Source organism: Fundulus heteroclitus, chromosome 14, assembly GCF_011125445.2.
Source record: "Fundulus heteroclitus isolate FHET01 chromosome 14, MU-UCD_Fhet_4.1, whole genome shotgun sequence".
NCBI classification, from domain to species: Eukaryota; Metazoa; Chordata; class Actinopteri; order Cyprinodontiformes; family Fundulidae; genus Fundulus; species Fundulus heteroclitus.
The window spans coordinates 33,879,925-33,899,471 of record NC_046374.1 but is presented as its reverse complement, the minus strand read 5'-3'; the positions used below and the strand labels follow the sequence as shown (position 1 = coordinate 33,899,471).

The 19,547-nt window shown below is 40.1% G+C and overlaps 1 protein-coding gene across 2 annotated transcripts; it reads left to right on the top strand.

The window, feature by feature from the left end:
• Nucleotides 1–2,921: 2,921 nt before the first annotated feature.
• On the top strand, nt 2,922–17,618 carry LOC105921308 (endothelin receptor type B). 2 transcript variants are annotated; one of them, XM_036146725.1, is made up of 9 exons: nt 2,922–3,141; nt 5,071–5,097; nt 5,227–5,747; nt 6,016–6,143; nt 7,405–7,603; nt 10,194–10,346; nt 12,013–12,146; nt 12,237–12,345; nt 16,763–17,618. In XM_036146725.1, exons 3-9 carry the CDS (start codon nt 5,337–5,339, stop codon nt 16,859–16,861), a joined length of 1,233 nt encoding a protein of 410 aa, XP_036002618.1. In that variant the 5' UTR covers nt 2,922–3,141; nt 5,071–5,097; nt 5,227–5,336; the 3' UTR covers nt 16,862–17,618. The 2 variants fall into 2 exon arrangements, with proteins under 2 accessions (XP_036002618.1, XP_036002617.1); XM_036146724.1 differs by having other exon boundaries at nt 5,071–5,747.
• Nucleotides 17,619–19,547: the final 1,929 nt, after the last annotated feature.

The window sequence follows — 19,547 nt, the reverse complement described above, 5'->3', positions numbered from 1 at the left end:
TAATAATCAACACCTCAGAGAGACAACTACGGTAAAAGCTGTACAGAGTGCTGTTTTTCAAATGTGTTCATATCAAATATTCTGTAATTAGTAGTTTAGAACAAAAAAGTCTATGTGAATTTATTTACAAAGCATAGTTTAAACCATGTAAGTAGGACCAATGTGTCTAAAGTGAAATGAAGCAAAGAAAAAATATCATTAAGAGGTATCTAAAGATCATAAAATAGTTTTTATAAAAAACACAGGTAGGTTCTCTCAAGTTTTTTTTAGCTGTTCATCTTTTAGCATTTTGTAAATCTCTATTGTTAAGTTGTTTAACAAAGATTATTTAGACAAACTCAAAAATCCAGTTTTAATCTCAGAGGTACTAATATTTCCCATAAAGCCAAGGTGAGGACAAGTTTAAGAAGCAGATGTATATCCATCAGAGTAGATAATCTATGGCATTTCCTGGACGATCAACTTAATTGTTGTAAAATTATTAATATATTGAATTTTTTTACAAAACCAAACGTAATAGAAAATTACAGAAAACCTGATTAATGGTATTCAGAACCCAAGCAAAAGGGAGTGGGAGGAAAAGAAATATATGTGTGTATTGGATAACCATAGGTATATATCATTAAAAGATAATAAAATTGAATGATGAGTGTAATATATTAGATTAGATAAGTATTCTGTTAGTAACTGCTAAACTGAAGCCAGAAAGAGTTTTGATGGTTTTCAGAAATTACGAGTTAAAGAGGAGGCACTTCTACAGTCTACACCGTTTCAATCTTTGAACAGCTTATGATTATAATTTTAATTCATTGAATGTAATCAAACTTTAATGGACTGTTGACTGATTCTTGACTATATAGTTTTTTTGTGTTCAAAATCAAATAAATTAAATTATCATTGTCATAACAAACCTAGACAGTTTAAAATAACAAAAATATAGACTTAACTAATTATATTTCAATTAGACAAATAGTAATTGTGATCTCACAAATTTTTTGCAAAAGTTTTACATGGCAATGACTTTTAAACATCAAAGTTTAATTTTTTGCAAAGGTTTTACATGGTAATGATTATTAAACATCAAAGTACCGGCAGAATCACTCCAAAAAGTGCCGGAAAGGTAGATGCGAGTTAGAGTTAGACCTGATTACAGAAGATAAGAGTCTCTTTGAAGTTTGCAATCAAGGCTCTGTGATATAATAGCTTTTGGTGGCTTGTTCCTCTACAGAACACAGCTGGGGGTCTGCTAGGAAGCCAATATCAAAATGCTGTGGTGAATATCTGGTAAAAAAAAAATAACACAAAGAATTTATCTAACTAACGGAGATTACTGGCACTCACTGGTCAGTACAGTGTGTTGGTTACCATGGAGACTGAACGCAAGATGGTGAGTATACGTTGCTGAACAAGAAGTCGTACAGATTTCTAAGGCAATTTACCGCTTTGGCAGGAAGATATGTGTGGTAGGTGCTACTCATCTGTGAAATCATATACTGGTATAAAAGCAATAAAAACTTAGTTAGTCTTTTACTTGTTGAAAACCTTTTATTGACCATGTCAAGTTAATTTCTCGTTTGTCAGACAGGAAGGCAGAGGCTTGATCAGAGTCCGGGGGACAGGCTTAGATCATAAAAGGTTGACCAGAGACGGGGGGACAAATCCAGGGGCTAAGCAAGGCTCGTTGTCGTGGTTCAGGGTCATTGATATAGAAAGCAGGCATGAAAGGAACTCTAGACATCTACTCAGAGACGTGTATAGCTGATTTTATGCTTAAAAAAGACCAAAAACCGTTTGATCATGATAAAATAAAGTTCTATACACCAAGCATCCGTCCTGAGAGTGTTAGCCCCATTACGGGCGCAATGAGCAGATACAATCAGATGTGGCGCCATCTAGTGACAGTATCGCAGAACTATCATAATGCCGGTTTGCTTAATTAATGAAACAGTATTAAATAATGGCGGACCAAGCCTGACCCTCTGAAATACCTCGCAGTAAAGCAGCAGCTCGTGTGATTGAAGACCAACGTTATTAATTAAATAAACCAATCTACAGCAACTTAAAAGCCTCATATCAGAACATTTACTCACGTCAGTCAACTCTGCGTAACATCTGAGCCTCGGCAGGTTTAGCGTCTGCTTCAGTGAACACCAACGTTCAGACTTTATTCCCAGAGACATTCCAGTCTTTTCCCTCTTGGAATAATATTTTTTTGGCTTTTTTTCCACTGGATCTTAGACCTTTCTTCAATGTTGCGCAGGGAGATGCTAATAGCCGTTAGCCACTTCCTTGTTTTATCCCCTGCTGCGCAGGCACAATACGTACTATATTATATTAGAAATAAACATGAAATACTTTATTTACTGACAAACTGAGCTAAAACAAAATGTAAAACAAGTAATATGCCAGCAGGACTTCATAATCTTTCATAAAAACCTTGCATGCAACCAGAGTGAGCTACTGACGTATAAATTAAAGTAAGTAAAATAACGTGGCTATGCACCGTTAAAGGATTTTATTGGCCATAAAAGATTTGTTCATTTCCCTTCAAAACAACCAAAAGCCAAGTGTTAGCCTAATTGTATCTTTAAATGAATTTTCATTTAGCCCTATAAAAGTTGTTTCTAAGATAAAAAGAAAAGCCCGTACGCTCAAATAAACCGACTCTGTGTGGCATCAATTGTGTTCAAACGCTAACGCAATAATAAAGTTTACAACTTCAGTTTTCCACCAATCTGGCAGCCGAGGTTTTGGGATGTGAAACAGGGAGACTGCCTGTTTGTGTCAGACAGTAAAAAGTTCAGAGTCTCCAGAGCGTTTATGAGATGTTCCGTTGTAATGAAGTGAAAAGGAGGAGAAATATGAGGAGGAAACAACCGAGAGGCGGTGAAGAGGGGGGGGCAGAGGTGGACGAGGGGAAGGAGAGAATACAGCTGGTGAGAGATGACAGCGGAGGGAAAGGAGGAGGGGAAGGAAGGAGGAGAGAGAAAAGTGAATAAGCGGTGATTACAAACCAGAACCCAGGAGACGGCATTAGTTTGGTCTGAGCCCACAGCAGCTCACTTGTCTTTTCTGTTCTGCTCAATCCGGCAAGCCTGAAAGGAATTTATCTGAAAACACAGAGCAGAGGAACACAACCAGGTGAGCATTTACTTTTTTCCTTTAATAATGTATAACCATTTAAGTTTTTAATGCTTTTTCATTAGCTAAGAAATGTATTTTATGACAAAAAGGAGCTCCTTACAGTCCCCGTTTTTGCAACCAAGTATAAACTTTTTTTTACCTGCTGTTCCTAAAAGTGCAAAGTGTTCTGCTTTTTAATTATATTTGTAAAAGATGTGTACATTCAAACAAACATATATTTAGTCTTTCAGTCTATTGTTGCGGTTTTGAAGGATCAGAAAACTGAACTAAACATTTACCTACTGGTATGTTGTTGTGGTCAAATGAAAAAAAAATAGGAAATAAGAACAATAAAGGTTGAATTTAAACATTAAGTTAATTTTGTAGAATGGTTTTCTAAGTTTATCGTGAGTTTTTGTCTTCATTTTATTAAATCAGGAAGTATTTGTTTTCCTTTATCCAAAACCTCCCAGTGTTTTAAACCTCCTTAGGAACGACATTGTTTGTAGATCAGGCCTTTACATCATTTTTTTTAAACAGTGAAAGTGAACTTAACATCTAAAAATTTATAGGTGTTTCACAAAATAACTTTACAGTTTTTTTCTTCTATTGTGAACTTTTTTCTCGTACTTGCGGCTGTTTCTCCACTGCGGGACAATAATAATATTCTATTTTACTGATTTCTGTTCTATTCTATACTGTTGCTTGCATATCTTTCCAAATTGTGACACTTTCTCCTCCGTGGTCAGTCCTAATAAAATGTCACACTGCTACAGTGAAGAGGTTTTTACCAGTTTCAGCCCGATTGTTATCAGAGCAGCGAAGAAACATCTGCATCCTGCTGTACCCGTCTACATCACCACGAATAACTAACTTCCAACGAATCAGCTCATGATTTCCAGCTGTGACTCTTATTTCCTGCATCCACTTCTTCTCCGCTGACAGGCTTCCTACATTCTTAATGTAATATTTTAAGTAACGTGATTTGCTCAAATTATCACTAAATCTGTCGTGATTCTTCTTCCTGATATTCCCTCCTTATCCATTCGGTCTGATTTAAGGTAGACATCTGGAAAATACTGTTTTTCTTTTCTATCCACTAATTTTTAGGACTGAATATATTCATACTTGCTTTCTTAAGTCAGATATTCCTGAACACAACCTAACCCTAAAATGGGACCTAAAGGCTTAAAAGCGGGGAATACGACGGGTTTTAAGGTGTTGCCGATAGTCGCGTCTGTAATTAAAAAAAACTAATTAAATCAAAAATATCCATTCTAATCACATATTATGACCCTATAGAGGTGTGGGGTGTGTTTTATAGACTTACCATTCAGAAGCTTTTTTGGGTGGTATCTTCTGCACTGCAAAAACAGAACTTAAAATAAGTAAAATGTTCTTAAAATGAGTGCATTTGTCCTTGATTTGAGCAGGTAAATAAGATGATTTGCCAATGGAATAAGATTTTTGCACTTAAAATAGGAACAATTCATCTCCATCATCTTATTTCAAGTGCAGCATATCTAATTATCTTATTTTAGGGGTCAAAATACTCATTCCATTGGCAAATAATCTTATTTACCTGCTCAAATCAAGGACAAATACACTAACTTTAAGAACATTTTACTTATTTTTAGATCCGTTTTTGCAGTGTGCCGGTTTTTCTCTACCTTTGTTATCATTGAACCAGCGTAAAAGATTGTTCTTGTTTGTCGGGTCGTTCTGAGCTTTGGCTTTAATGTCTGGAGTGACAATACATTTAATTTAGACTCAAAGTTTTATTTTACATCCGGATGATATTCCTCTTACTATTTTGTGTTAACGAAGTTTCAAAGTTGTGTTTGGCAGAAGCAGCAACTACAGAATAATTGGTCTGTGCTCATATGATCCTTTGGTTGCTTCCACAGTTTAACACTGATTTTATTTTTTTTGTTTTTTCCCCTCCAGATTGTCTCCAGACCATCAAACAACAAAGTAATCAGATAACTCCAGACTCCCTCTCCACTGTAAATCACTTGGAGGTCTTTGATAAGACTTCCTGCGACACGTATCCACACAGCGGCTTCTTTAAATCGTCCTTCTGGTTCTTCACTGGTTCTGAAGGATCCAAGCAGGTTCTGGAAGTCCCGTCGGTTTCCAAGTTTCTCCAATCGCTTCAAGGACTTCTACACCAAAGTTTGGCGATAGTGGCGATCCAGTAAAGAGTGGAGAACATGTTGACCTCGCTGCCGTTTATCTGCTGTCTCCTGTTTGCCTCCCATGTGGGCGGCCAAAGCGCCTTCACACCTCGGCCTCTTCAGACAGACGTGGGAACATCTGACCCCCCTCCACCCCTGGCAGCCATCCGTAGCCCTTCAAACTCCAACTGGTCTCAGGCCCAGGACAACAAAGGTCGGATACCTCCCTCCTGCCTGCAGAAAACGTCCATAAAAAGCGCCTTCAAGTACGTGAACACGGTGCTGTCCTGCCTGATCTTCGCCGTGGGGATCGTGGGAAACGCCACGCTGCTGAGGATCATCTACCAAAACAAGAACATGAGGAATGGACCCAACGCTCTGATCGCCAGCCTCGCCCTGGGAGACCTCATATACATCGCCATAGATATCCCGATCAATGTCTACAAGGTGAGCGCTGAAGCCTTTTTGCTTGCTCGGTCATTTCCAGATAACCCGACTGGGCCGGGATCGATGCAGGAAGACCTTCCTGGCCGTGGCTGGTCGTGTTGAGTGTCTCAGTCAGGAGCCTGAGTGTTACGCTGATAACGGCACAGAAATAAACGGCCCTGTGATCGTGATAGCGCCTCAAACGCTTCCCTGAGATAGATCGCAAAGGCTTTTTGTGTTCATCGTATCGCTCTGCTGACGCTCTGTTGGCCGTTTTTCTCGTTCGCAGCTCCTGGCGATGCAGTGGCCCTTCGCCGACAGCCCTTTTGGTCTCTTCCTCTGCAAGCTGTTCCCCTTCCTGCAGAAGGCTTCGGTCGGCATCACCGTCCTCAACCTGTGCGCTCTCAGTGTGGACAGGTAACACTTTAGTGTCACAAAAAGACTAGTTTGGATGCCTGAATATAAACAAAATGACTGAAAACTACGTAGAAATTGAGGTTAATCTATGTCGGAAAAGGTAAGAATGTAAAAGTCATGCCCAGAAAGCCGACCGCTGAGTAAATTTCGCATTAAAAGTCCTTGAACCTGGAAAGTTCTGAATTTTTCTGATTGTTACAAAATGCAACACATCTGGACCTAGTTGGCAGCGTACTCTCTTCAAGATCTCTTTAATTTGACCAGAGCTCACATCTCTGCTGTGTCTCATGGCTTGTGGCAAAATGCAAAGAAGATTTTTAAAGGTATACTATGCAACCGGGGTTGATTTTCCAGCGAGGCTCCCCCCAGAGGGCGAAAGTAAAAGTTCACTGTCGTAAAGATGCTCAGCTGTTCTGGTTCTCCGTCAAGCCAGGCGCGGTTGTTTTGAGCTTAGCAGACAGGTGAACGCAACGAACAGTGGAAAAAACGGCAGTACAAACAATGACTAACACAGTGAAAGTATGAACATCAGGGCTTCCTGCAGCGCTATCTTGGCGAGGCGGCCGCGCCGGCGGTAGCGTCCCGCCAACATAAAAAAAAAAAATAATAATAATAAAAAAAAATAAATAATAATAATAATAATAAAACTCGATATGCTTGCATGTTTATTTGACGTTAACACGCGGTTCTTTGTTGCTTTTGCGCGTGCATATAGTGAATGGCAGGGCAAAAACACATGGAGTTCTCGTCTTCTGTGTGTGCGGGCCGTGAGCTCCTGCAACTGCAAGTACAGTATTTCCCCCACAGACCCCCAGGGCGGCCGAGAAAACCTTTGTTTGTCCTGAAATGACTCATTTAATCACCCAAAACGGTATGGAACACATTAATTAACTGAAAAATGTTGCATAGTATGCCTTTAATAGCTTCTTTTTAACAATGCCTTTACATTTGCCAGCCTCGCATAAAGGCCAGATGAGTGGTGTGCATGTTGAATAATTATCCTGTCGGCAGATTCTCCACCTGAGCTGGGCCTCTGTGCAGCTCCTCCTAGGTGAACCTGAGCATCTTGGCGGCTTCTCTCAGTAACGTGCTGCGTTTCTTAGGTCTAATCCACAAAAGCTCAACGTAGACCTCGAAAGTTGTGGTTATAATGGGTCAAAATGTGAAAGCTAACATGCACGGCTCTGTTTACGTTCAGGAATGCAGTCTGAGCCCAGCTAGCGGCGCTGAGGCGTGTCTGAATTCACCCCTTTGTGCGCAGATACCGCGCGGTGGCGTCCTGGTCCAGGATTCAGGGCACCGGCGTCCCCACGGGCACGGCGGTGGAGATCGCCGTGATCTGGCTGCTGTCGGCGGCGCTGGCCGTGCCGGAGGCCGTGGGCTTCACCATCCGCAGGTTCGAGCACAACAACGTCACCATCAGGACCTGCATACTGGACCCTCAGACGCCCTTCATGACTGTGAGTGTGTTTACGGGGCCGGAGCTGAGCGTCGTCAGGGTGTGGGAGGCGTTTATGTGTGAGGTCTGCAGTGACCGCTGGACCGCAGCTTCTGTGAAGCTTCACCCGTAAACAAATGATTCAGACACGTTAAACACAACCGCTGCATCTAAACGGACACGCGGCCACATGATGTTAATCCTGGAGCGTATCTCCTCACATCTCTCAGCGCCATGGAGGATAATCACGTCCTACAGCAGAGGGGGGAGGAGTCCAACTCCACAGGATGATGTTGGTGGAGGCGCTTCTGGGCGAGGTCTCCTTGACTGGGATAGTTTGGAGCTACATTTCCTGTTTATGTCTCCGGGTCACCGACTGGAACCAAACAGGCACTTAAATCTGAACCCGGGTCAGCTGATTTACAGTCAGCCATTAGACCGTCAACTTTTCCCGCAGCCACTTGAACCCAATCATTCCAAAAAAAAGTAAAAAAACAAAGCAACTGGACTTGTTTTCCGTAGTTGAAGACGTTTCGCTTCCTCTCCAGGAAGCTTTCTCAATTCAAAAAGTCTGGAGTAATGTGGAGTACCAAGCTTTATACAATTGGCAAACAAGGGCCTTGTTGCTTTGTTTTTTACCTTTTTTTGGAATTACCATGACCTGGATGACTGAGAATCTTCACAAGCTACTTGAACCCAAACCCCTGGAACATTTAAAAATGATGTCTTCATTAGTGAATCTGGTGAATTAAGAAGAAAATAAAACACTGGTTCCAGAGAGATATCAGCCTGGCTCTGAGTAAGTGAGATGCATCGTATACTGTGGCCACGACAGAATATGTTGTTTATTCGTACAAAATGGCATCAGATGTCCTGTCACTGCTCTCCAAACATTCATCCATCCATCGATATATAATGAAAAAAAGCGTTTTCCTCATCATCCCCTCCATTAATTCAGTATAGGCAAGGCAAGGCAAGGCAAATTTATTTATATAGAACAATTCAGTACAAAGACAATGCAAAGTGCTTTACATGATTAAAATGTAGCAAAATAAAACAGAATAAAAGCAAGTAGGAATAAAATGTAGATAGAAAAAAAAGAACAAAAAAGTGGTGATTCAGTTAACTAGAACAGTCGAAGGCAATCTTAAACAAATGTGTTTTTAATCTCGATTTAAAGGAACTCAGGCTTTCCCCACTTTTACAGTTTTCTGGAAGTTTGTTCCAGATCAGCGGAGCATAGGAACTCTGTGTCTGGTTCTGGTTCTGGTTCTGCATAGCAGGCTGGAACCAGAAGACCTTAATGGTCTGGAGGGTTGATGCCCTGATAACAAGTATGTGATGTATTTAGGTGCTAAGCCATTATAAATAATTAATTTGATCCTATATTATTTACCTTAATGAGCCTGGTCATCAGTAGACACTGACTGGAGTTGGTTTTAAACATGGCGTTGCACAGATCCTGTGGGAAATGTTAACATTATTAAAAATAACAAAACACAATACTAATTATGCTCAAATAATACCATCTATCGGGTCCTATATTATCTTCTTCCTGAGTTTCTGACCATGGCTCTTCATCCCAGCCCTGCTAGAGTTCAGTTAAGGCTTTTATCAGCGTAGTCCACCACGTTTCAGCGAGGTCGAGGTCAGAGCCATTCCAGAACCTCGGTGCTGGCCTGCTTTGTCCTTTCCACAACGAGTGTTGGGGTTTGTTTGGTATCTTTGGCTCATTGGACAAGTTTCAACGAGCTGCAGACTGCTGGAACAACAGAAAAGTTAGTTTACCGCCACAAATGACTCTGAGGGAGAGAAAGGAAGGAACCCCCCCACACGCTACAACCGGACACCTTCATGCTTGACTGAAATCTGCAGCTGATCACACGGTCATGTCAAATGCTTCCAGGGGAAAAAATACTTTTTTTGATCACAGGAGACTAAGTTTGAGCTGATTTGGCCACAGTGAGGATGAAAACGACTGAAAAAGTTTGGAAAAGGCTTTAAACCCAAAGAAAACTGCTCTTATAGTCAAACCAATTTTTTAATTGAGCTGAAAAAGATCAGCTCAATTAATCTCTAACAACAAAAAAGGGCAAATAAACTTCTGACAGGAACTCCATAAAAACCCAAAGGAACATTTTCTGCTCCCCATGTTTGGTTCTGAGCTGATGTCGGTTCTCCTTCCAGTTTCCTTTCTCTTTTCATGTCATCTTGTAGCTCCTGCAATAAACCCATTTAATGGCCTCACATGTTCTCTGTGGCCTTTTCATGTTAAAAGTCTCCATTCATTCATGTTTCTAAACCAGAGAACAATAAAAAATAAAAGGGGGAGGGGGTTATTGCTGGCGCCCATGTCCAGCGGTCCTGAGTGAAATCTAATCAGAGAAAAAAACGAGGCAGGAAAACAATAATCCTGTGAAGTCAGGAGACATCCGGCGGGATCGGGGGAATCGGCATGGATGCATTTTCTGTAACGCGGTTAGCCAGGAGACAAGCCATCAATCAGCCGCGGCAACAAACACAGAGATTTAGGGACACGGTGAATTCTAAAAGCTTCGCTGATGCCGAGTCATTCATGTCCCGGTGATCATCTTCCACCCGCTCTGTTCCAGTTCTACCGGGACGCCAAGGACTGGTGGCTGTTCGGCTTCTACTTCTGCGTCCCGCTGGCCTGCTCGGCCGTTTTCTACGGCCTCATGACCTGTGAGATGCTGCGGCACCAGAAGGGCCATCTGAGGATCTCGCTGAGCGAACACCTGAAGCAGGTTGGTTAGCTTAAAAACACGCTGTTTTAGCTTCATGTCAGCTACGTCTGAACACCCTGAGAGGAATTCAGTGTTTAGACACAAATGTTTTAAATTCAAAACGTCTTGAGGTCTTAATGAAGTGTTAAACTACAGCAGGATTAAAGTAGCACATGTTTTTTTGAGCTTTTTCCACCCCAGCTGGTATAAAGACGTGATACCAGACGTGTTGGGTCTCTCCTCGCCATGTGACACAAGGTTTAGGAAATGGTTGAAGACCTTCAGAAACCCCTGATTCTGCATTTAGAGGCACAATCCATGACAGAAACCAGAAAGGAACTTAGATCTTTACTCAGACTGCAGCGCTGGATTTCATTTTTACACAAATTGGCCTCATAAACTCTAGTTTTCTCATTGCAGGTCATTCACATATATTTTCTTTGAGCTTCTATGGGATGATTGTAATTTGAACATTTTTAGCTGGTGTGTCAGTTTCTATTAATAATGCATTCAGTGACAAAGAAACAAACCAGCTGTAATTGGTTAAACCTTTCTGGTTTTGGCGAACAAACTTGTTGAGGCATAATTATCTAATTTCTTCTGAAGTACAGCTGACCAGAATCAGTTGTTTTTATGTCCTTTTATGTATCTCTGTAAGAGTCTCCCTGGACTTAAACTCTAATTTACCAAACTCCTCAAAGCAGATTTAAACTTTCTACTTTAGAAATTGCATTTTTCGCCACTCTGAGCTGCAGATGGTTTGTGGTACACTTCAAATACAAGTTTTAAAGGGGACAAATCATGGAAAACGCACTTTTTAACCTTTAAATACCTTTTGCTGTGCACTTTGAGTCATCTGTTGATCATCACAACGTCCCCCAAAAAACTGCAAAAATGGCCGACTAGGGTGTGACCTGAAGAGGGGCGGGGTGTGAAGTGCCTCCTTTGGATTTAAAGAGCCAGCGTCAAAATGAGCGCCTCAGAACGGGGAAAAACGGAGGAAAGTGGAGGTTAATTGAGAAATTCAGACCAAAGTGTTTCAGCTTCACCACAACTGAATGATTTCAGTGTGAAAAGGAAGGACTGAAAAGCATGATACGCAGAATTTTGTAGAATGATACGTAGAATAACATATTTTCTATCACAGAGGGGGACACCATGAAGGTTTAAATACATAAAAAAAAAGCTGAATTTGTGCCTTCATCTTATTCTCCGACATCACCCAAAGGTAGATTTGATCCTAACGTTAACTCTGTGCAGTTTGCCCAGATCTGTATGAGGCACTATAAATGCATTTAGGGTAAAATACACTTAGATTTATTCAGTGCATAGGGTTTAACTAGCAAATATCCTCAGATTCTTGAAGTCCAGCCCTTTTTGCAACATTTAGATTGTCTGAATGAAATACCGCCTGCTGAAATCTGGCTGTAATTTTGAGGCAGGGGAACAAACAGGACCTGCTTTATGGTTTCATAATAAACCTGAAGATTTACCATAGATTAGATCCCATCTGCCACTGAAATGTGCCTGATGCTGAAGACTTTCTGAATTAATGGAAGCATAAAAACCGTATGATTGTGGATGGTTCCCATGTTTTAAACGCAGAGGTAAATAAACAGAATCTAAGTAAATGACCTCTTTAGATATAATACGATTTAAAAACCCTGAAAGATGTTCCTGTCTGCAGCGCCGTGAAGTGGCCAAAGCCGTGTTCTGCCTGGTGGTCATCTTCGCCCTCTGCTGGTTTCCTCTTCACCTCAGCCGGCTGCTGAAGAAGACCGTCTACGACTCGCTCGATGTTCGCCGCTGCGAACTCTTAAAGTCGGTGCAAAAAAAAAACAGGAGCAAATTATTTTTTACCCTATTGTGGCTCTGTTTTTAAAGCCCCTTTTTTTTCCTTGTCGGTTGCAGCTTGCTGCTGGTGCTGGACTACCTGAGCATCAACATAGCGACCATCAACTCCTGCATCAACCCCATCATCCTCTTCTTCGTGTCCAAGAAGTTCAAGAACTGCTTTAAGGTAAGACACGCCCGTGTTTTATGGCTTTGTGGAGCGTAACGTGGCCTCAGCGACTCGTGTCGGTGTGACATCCCAGCGGGGTCAAGAGGTCATGAGAGATGTAAAACATGGAGGGCTTTACGATGTTTTGAGATTGCAGCTATCTGCGGGACAGTAGGGAGTCGCAGAGAAAGGTCGCGACCTGTGATAAACGTCTTGTGGGAAGTAAAGCGAAACGAGGACGTGGATACCGTCTCGTTCTTTTTAGATACTGGGAACTTTAGGACAAATACTTTCCCTTTAGCATCACTTTATTTGATCTATATGAGAACAAGTAAAGCCAAACGAGCTAAATCATTTTTCAAAGGTTGTCTGGCGAAGACAGAAGCTGTAAAGCTGGGGTAGACTGAAAAGGAAGCAACACTAAGAATAATAATACGACAGAAAATGTTTGAACAAAACTGAGCCCAGATATTTGGGGAGAGCAGACGACAGAAGGACCTTATAGAGCAAGGAAAATGGAAGAAACGAGGCAAAAATAGAGGATTAAACTCATTACAGTGCGGTCCCCACAGCATGACGCTGCCACCGCCATGTTTCATTTTGCAGATGTTGAGTTCACTGTTAGTTTTCCACCACATTTTACATGTAAGTCAAGAGCTTTTATTTTTGGTCCCATCTGACCAGAGCACCTGGTGTCTCTTTGAAGAAACTGCTCTCCTATATGTCATTGTTTTATGTTTTTTTCTCCTTACCACTCTTCCATTAAGACTTAGACTTAGACAACTTTATTTGTCATTTTGTATGCACAGAGTGCGTACAGAACTAAATTTTGTTGCATACAGCTTTGTAAATTTCAGTAAAAGTTAGATTACAGTTAAGTAAACATCGGTTTAAAATACACTATAAAAAACAATTGAAATGTAAACAATGCAGGAGAAGGTCACAGTATACAAACCATTGAATGTGCAGAATTGGATTGTGCAAGGATGCTTTTAAGGACTAAGAGTTTGGTGGCATTTATAATGCTAGATGGAGATGCAATGATGCAAAATAGTAGGGCCAGATTTTAGGAGTTCACAACTTGTAGTTGTCCTGTCCACAAATTCCTCCACCTGTGCGGGGGAACCTCTGCAGCTCCTCCAGAGTCACCCTTGGCTGCTCGGGTTAAAGCCCTAATCATCCCGGCCTGTCAGCTTCATTGAAAACTCAAACCAATAAAAACACTGCATTAAAATCTTAGAATAGGTGAAACAATAAAGTTTCTTCATCATATTATTTTTTTTATCATTTGAATCTTAAGACGGGCAAACTATTCAGAGAGGGATTTTTTTAACTTCAGATCAAATTTAGGCTGTTACGGCCATGTATTGTTGTAATTTTCCTTTTTATGTGGTACCAAATGTTTTCAGAACGTGACAGATCCAGGTTGCAGACTTGGTTCCAGTTTCGCTTCACAGTGATGTTGGTGTAAAAAAAGTCTACCTTAAATTAAAAAAAATACCCAGATATGTTTTCCCTGTGTCATAATAAATTAATGAAAGGATTTTAAAAATCAGATTTTTAGCTCTTTTCCTATATTACCAGACGGTTCTTTGGCTCTTTATTTGATAGTAATTGGATAAAAATGTTTTCTACCATTGTTGTCCAGAGAAAAGTTAACTTTTCTGGGCTGTTGTTGATTATTTAGGCGATGCTGATGGGCTAAAGTGAACATTAAGATCCTGCAGGATACGGTTTAAGTGACGTTGCAGTTTTATTCTGGCAGCAGGATTTGCACTTAAGCGCTTTCTGTGGTGTCACAGTGACCTCCGGCAGCTTCATCGTCAGGCTTTATCTTCCTCCTGATGGAAATGATTTCCAGCGCCGGCCATGACGTTCCCAGGCGGTCCGTGGAAGCAGCTGCATCGGTTGGGTTTGCCTTATGTGGCTCCAGAGGAGTGTTAAAAAAACGGTGTTAAAAACTTCAGGCACGTCATCCGGGTTATCTTGCCTCGGCCTTGGAGATTAGAAATTCATTAAGTCAAGAAAGGTCAACTTTTTTTTTTTTATTACTGGAAAACTAAGCTAAAATGCTGACATTACACATATTAGAGTAAAAATTGGGATTTTCTGATTCCCAAGTTAAGAAGTGAAGCGTCTGCAGTGATTTTACACACATGTTGAGAATGAATGAAACTGAAGACCAGAACCTGATTGTAAATCCTCTTATCTGCTGCTCTGAGCCTCTCCTCTCACCACTAACATGTTTCCGCCGGTGATTAGACCGCACCGAAACTCCACAGGGACCAATTTTTCAAAACAGAAACACAATTATAAAGACGCAATTTGAATTTAAATGTCACTGAGGGTCTTAATGATAAGAGCAAGTTTATTGGACTTGGTTACATTGTGGAGATCATTCCCTGTTGCTTCTTTCTACTTGAGCGTAATAACCTGATTTTCTTTTCTGCTAATGGGCTAAAAGGAAAAATTATAATGATTAAAAAAAGGAGCAAAGGTGAGATTTAACGAATCATGTTGTAGCGGATCAATATAAACACTACTGATACATTGTTTTAATTATTTAATGGCCCTGATGGGAGAAAAAGTGTTTATATGGACCAAATGCAGAAGATGTGAGTTACAAAAGATGGAAAACTTTAAAACACAAACAAAACTTTAAAACACAAACAAATGGCCCAAATCATGACAGAAAACAGGTCCAGGAGCAGCTTTTCAGTGGCTGGGGGTTAGCCCTCCCTAGAAAAACCCAATGACTTAATAAAATTAATCAATCACGCCTTGCTCAAACTGATTTATCTGTGCTATAACTTTTATCAAGTTATATGCAGATGATGTTGTCACTTACAATTCAGAAACTTTTGATTTGCACTTATCTTTGAATATTCTAATGGAGATTAAGAATTGATTTTGATTTGTTCAGCACTCTACATGACTTTTGAGGTTTCTTCATAACAGTACTGGGCAAAAGTCTTGGGTCACCCCCTATTTCCCTAATATTATTTCTTCCAATTAGACAGAAACTCTCTTAAGGCCCGTTTACACTTTTTTAACCGAGCCGAGACCAGTCCGAGCTCGGTAACCGAGATAACTCTTGTGTGTAAATGGTCAGCAGACTGAACCAGACCGCGCTAACGATAACTGGACCGCGCTAACTGCAGACCAGTTCCCCACCAGGTCTCGGACTGGTTTTTTTTATCCCGGTTCCCTGAGAACGAGGAGCGCATGAGCAGACGGCGTCATGCCCTTACAGTCAGCTGACTGTCCGTGGGTTTTCCGGCGTGTCTGGCTGCACGTCCCGATTCACACTCCATTCAGACAAATTTCAGACATTCATAATAATACTAGCTTCCTTACCGTGCCACACGATTTCCAGTGATGACTCTGCTTAGCAGTGTGATGAACCTCAGCGTCTATCGTTGTTTCCTGCGTCTGTAAATCCTTATTAGACGTTTGTTTGTCTTATCTACGTCCCAAAAGCCGACTCTATGTCTAACAATAACATCCTGAATGTTACGGGCGCCGCCATTTTGATTTGCTCGGTCCCGCCTTCAATCCCAAAGAGCAGCAGTACCGCAGATCGCCACTAGGAGGCGAGGAGCAACCAAGGAACCGGGATAACTGAGATGACTCTTGAGTGTAAACGGCTGCATTTATCTCAGTTAACTGGACCAAGCTCGGACTGGTCTCGGCATGGCTTGGTTTTTAGGTGTAGTGTAAACGGGCCTATAGTCTCCTAATGGTTCCACGGACTTGTTGAATCTCTTTTAAAGAGTTTATTTAGACTTTGTTCCAGACCATTTGCAGAGGAATGATTGTCTTTTGTTAAGACTATTAACCCTTGACTCATTCAGGCATAAGAAGGCTTCTAAACTACAGGATGAACCAGGGCCGTGTCGGCATAGAACCAATTTTTTTTACTCTACCCTGTTCTGTCTTTGCAGAAAATGCAGAAAAATAAGATGGAAAGTTGACTTATTTTTTTTAGCCAGCTGCCTGTCTTGTCTAAACAAAGATTTTGATTTGATCATTCAATCATCCCCAACTAGCGTTCAACCACATATTGTCATCAGCGGATATCTTTGATTCAACCTTTTTTTCATCTTTCTCTTTCAAAGATATTTTACTCTCAGGTTTAAAATGTTTATTTAGTTAATTTGCTGCCTGTATCCTGTCATAACCACACTATTTGCATAAAACATACAAAATATTGCCCTTACCTCCAAGTCTAGGACAAATTTCAAAGATATATAAGACAATCTAACAGTTTGAAAGTAAAATGGGACTATAAAGAAATTACGGGGTGACTCAAGACTTTAGCACAGCAACCTCTGAAGTCTGTTTTGACCAGATTAAAACAGCGGTATGCACCTTTAACCCCCCCGGTCTGTGTGTCTCTGTGTGTCTCTGTGTGTCTCTGTGTGTCTCTCTGCAGTCCTGCCTGTGCTGCTGGTGCTACTCCGGCTCTCTCTCCAACAGCCTGCAGCCCCTCCATCATGGCACCAGTCTGCAGTACAAACACACCGACCACTGAGGGACTCACCTCCACCTGAAGGCTGATCAGCAGCCAGGCTGACAGAAACGCTTTCACTTTTATTCAGTTTTCATTCGTGCACACGATCCGTAACGCTCCGGTTGCAGCTTTTCCAGTCTTTGGGAAAACACAGACAAGATAAGATATTTTAGACATAATCTGAGCTTTTAACCTGTTTTCACAGTATAGTGATGAAAAACTGTGTGTAGATGATCATCTTTAGCTTAATCCACCTTGTCTGAGATGATTTGTAACGGTGCATTTAGGACTGAAAGCTAATAAAGAGCAGCAAAGTTACATTTTAATTCAGTAAAGGAGGATAGCTTTGGACCCAGTGAAGTTTTACGCAAATATACCGACAGGGACAAGATTATTTTATTGCAGAAAACCCGCCAGCTTTTAACATGTGAACGTTAATTATTTATAGAAAACATGTTAGGAGACAATCTTACCACTCACACAATTATTGGTATTTAATACTTTATATGGCTTCTTTCAGCTTCGGTGTTTCTCTCAGTAAATTGGGACATTTTTTTTCTTAATGCTTGTCCTCGGGACCTACCGTCTGCCATGTTTTAGGTGTTTCCCTGACTCCAGACTTAAAGAAGAGATTAAAAGGCTTGTGCAGCACTTTGTGGCGTGCTGAGGAGGTAATGTAAGCCCCTAAATCAGCTGCGTTTGGCCAGAGAAACATCTGAAGCGTGAAGGAGGACCAAAGGTGAAAGCCACTGATAAGATAAGATAAGATAAGATAAGAAAAGATGGTCTTTATTGGTCTCACAATGGAGAAATTCACTCGTCACGTCGGCTCATACAAGAAGGTGCAGAGTAGGAAAGGTGCATTCAGTTATATACAGTGAATCTTCATATACACAATGGATCAAAAAAAGAACACCAAAAAATTCAAAAAGAAATAGGAATGGGCATATGATGTTTTATTTACATTCATAGTGGTCTATATATATATAAAAAAAAAAAAAAAAAAAATATATATATATATATATATATATATATATATATATATATACATATATATATACATATACATATATCTATACGTCTACAAATCTGATCTTCATGATTTCAGAGCTAAAAAAAAGGTCAATATAAAAGTAGGAATTTCAGTTGAAGTTATGTTAAAGGACCTGTTCTAAATTTAACCATCTGTGACTTTATTGTATAAACGAACTAGCTCTGTGGTAATGATGTGTGTGTTTTGTTGGTAACTTTTTCAGTGTGAGGTTCTGCTGCTCCTGTAAAAGCTGTATTTATTTAACATGTTTACCACGAGCGCCAAGCAGTTTGTACGCCGCCTGTGTGTCTTTTCTACAGATGAGGGCAAAAGAACTGTAGAGGTTCTTTATTTATTGCTTCGGTTCTTTTTAAGTGCCTTGTTTATTTGTTTTTTTATATCAGTCAGGGCCCCCGGGCCCTCAGTTCTTAAGCAGTAATCAAGACGCAGTTCCTGGAGAGGGAAGTGAAAACCCAGGAACTGGGCGCTGCTGGCTGGTGTCATTAACACGGCCGGCATGGATTTTCTGATTCCCAAGTCAAGCGGATGTGACTTTAGTTGAATCCATGGGAAAATGTGAGATTAGATCGGCTTTGTGTTAGGTCTGAGAATCACCTTACAGGACAATATCTCCCCATGCAAACGTGTTGGACCCTTTGTTGTCTTTAGAAAACAGGAATATGAATAAAAATTTGTTTTTTTAACTGTTGTATGTAAAATATTTAACTGCAATAAGTTTTGTATAGATCCAAGGAAAAGCAGCGTAATCTGTTTTATAGTGGCCTCTGGAGGCTGGCATCAGTATTACACCCATTTTATTACTCATTCTCATTCTGGGGAGGAAAACTTTATGTTTTACTGTAAACACACTGATGTGTAAAGTGAGGCTTGTTGTGGTGCTCTGAGAGCTACCAAATAATGTAAATGTCACCAAGGTTAATTATGTTTGCTGGTCATGTGTTGTCTTGTTTTATTAGATGTTGTATTTATCAATAAAATCAAGTCACCCTACAATCATATGCTGAGTAACTGTTTTCTGTTTATCGACAGGCTTGAATAACCTAATAGTTTTTATTTAATCATTCACATTAAACCGCTTTTTGTTGGCTCTGCAAAGCTTTAAAAAATGCTTTCTTACTCTTACAAATGTAAATATCGTACCCTTAGTTGTTACTTTTAAAGTAACTTTAATAACTGATCAGGTGGTCAAATAAAAACCATTAAATAATACTTCTGAGGTAATATTTTGAGGTAAAAGGTATTTGTTTTTCAATACCTTCTTCAGAAATTATATTTATATGTATATATATATATATATATATATATATATATATATATATATATATATATATATATATATATATATATATATATAAACCATTAAATAATACTTCTGAGGTAATATTTTGAGGTAAAAGGTATTTGTTTTTCAATACCTTCTTCAGAAATTATATATATATGTCTGTGTATATATATATAATTAGTATATATTATATATATGTAATTATTATATAGTATTATATATATATATAATCTAGTCTATCTATCTATCATATATTCTATCTGATCTACATCTATCTATCTATCTATCCTATCGATCTATCTGCTTCCTCTCTCTTCTCTCCCTCTCTCTCTCTCTCTCTCTCTTCTCCTCACTCTTCTCTCTCTCTCTCT

Excerpts from the sequence above, each read along its gene's own strand:
- LOC105921308 (XM_036146725.1), top strand. The coding sequence starts at position 5,337 with ATGTTGACCTCGCTGCCGTTTATCTGCTGTCTCCTGTTTGCCTCCCAT. Across the intron at positions 7,604-10,193 it reads CTCAGACGCCCTTCATGACT|TTCTACCGGGACGCCAAGGA; the intron begins GTGAGTGTGTTT and ends GCTCTGTTCCAG. Across the intron at positions 12,346-16,762 it reads AGTTCAAGAACTGCTTTAAG|TCCTGCCTGTGCTGCTGGTG; the intron begins GTAAGACACGCC and ends GTCTCTCTGCAG.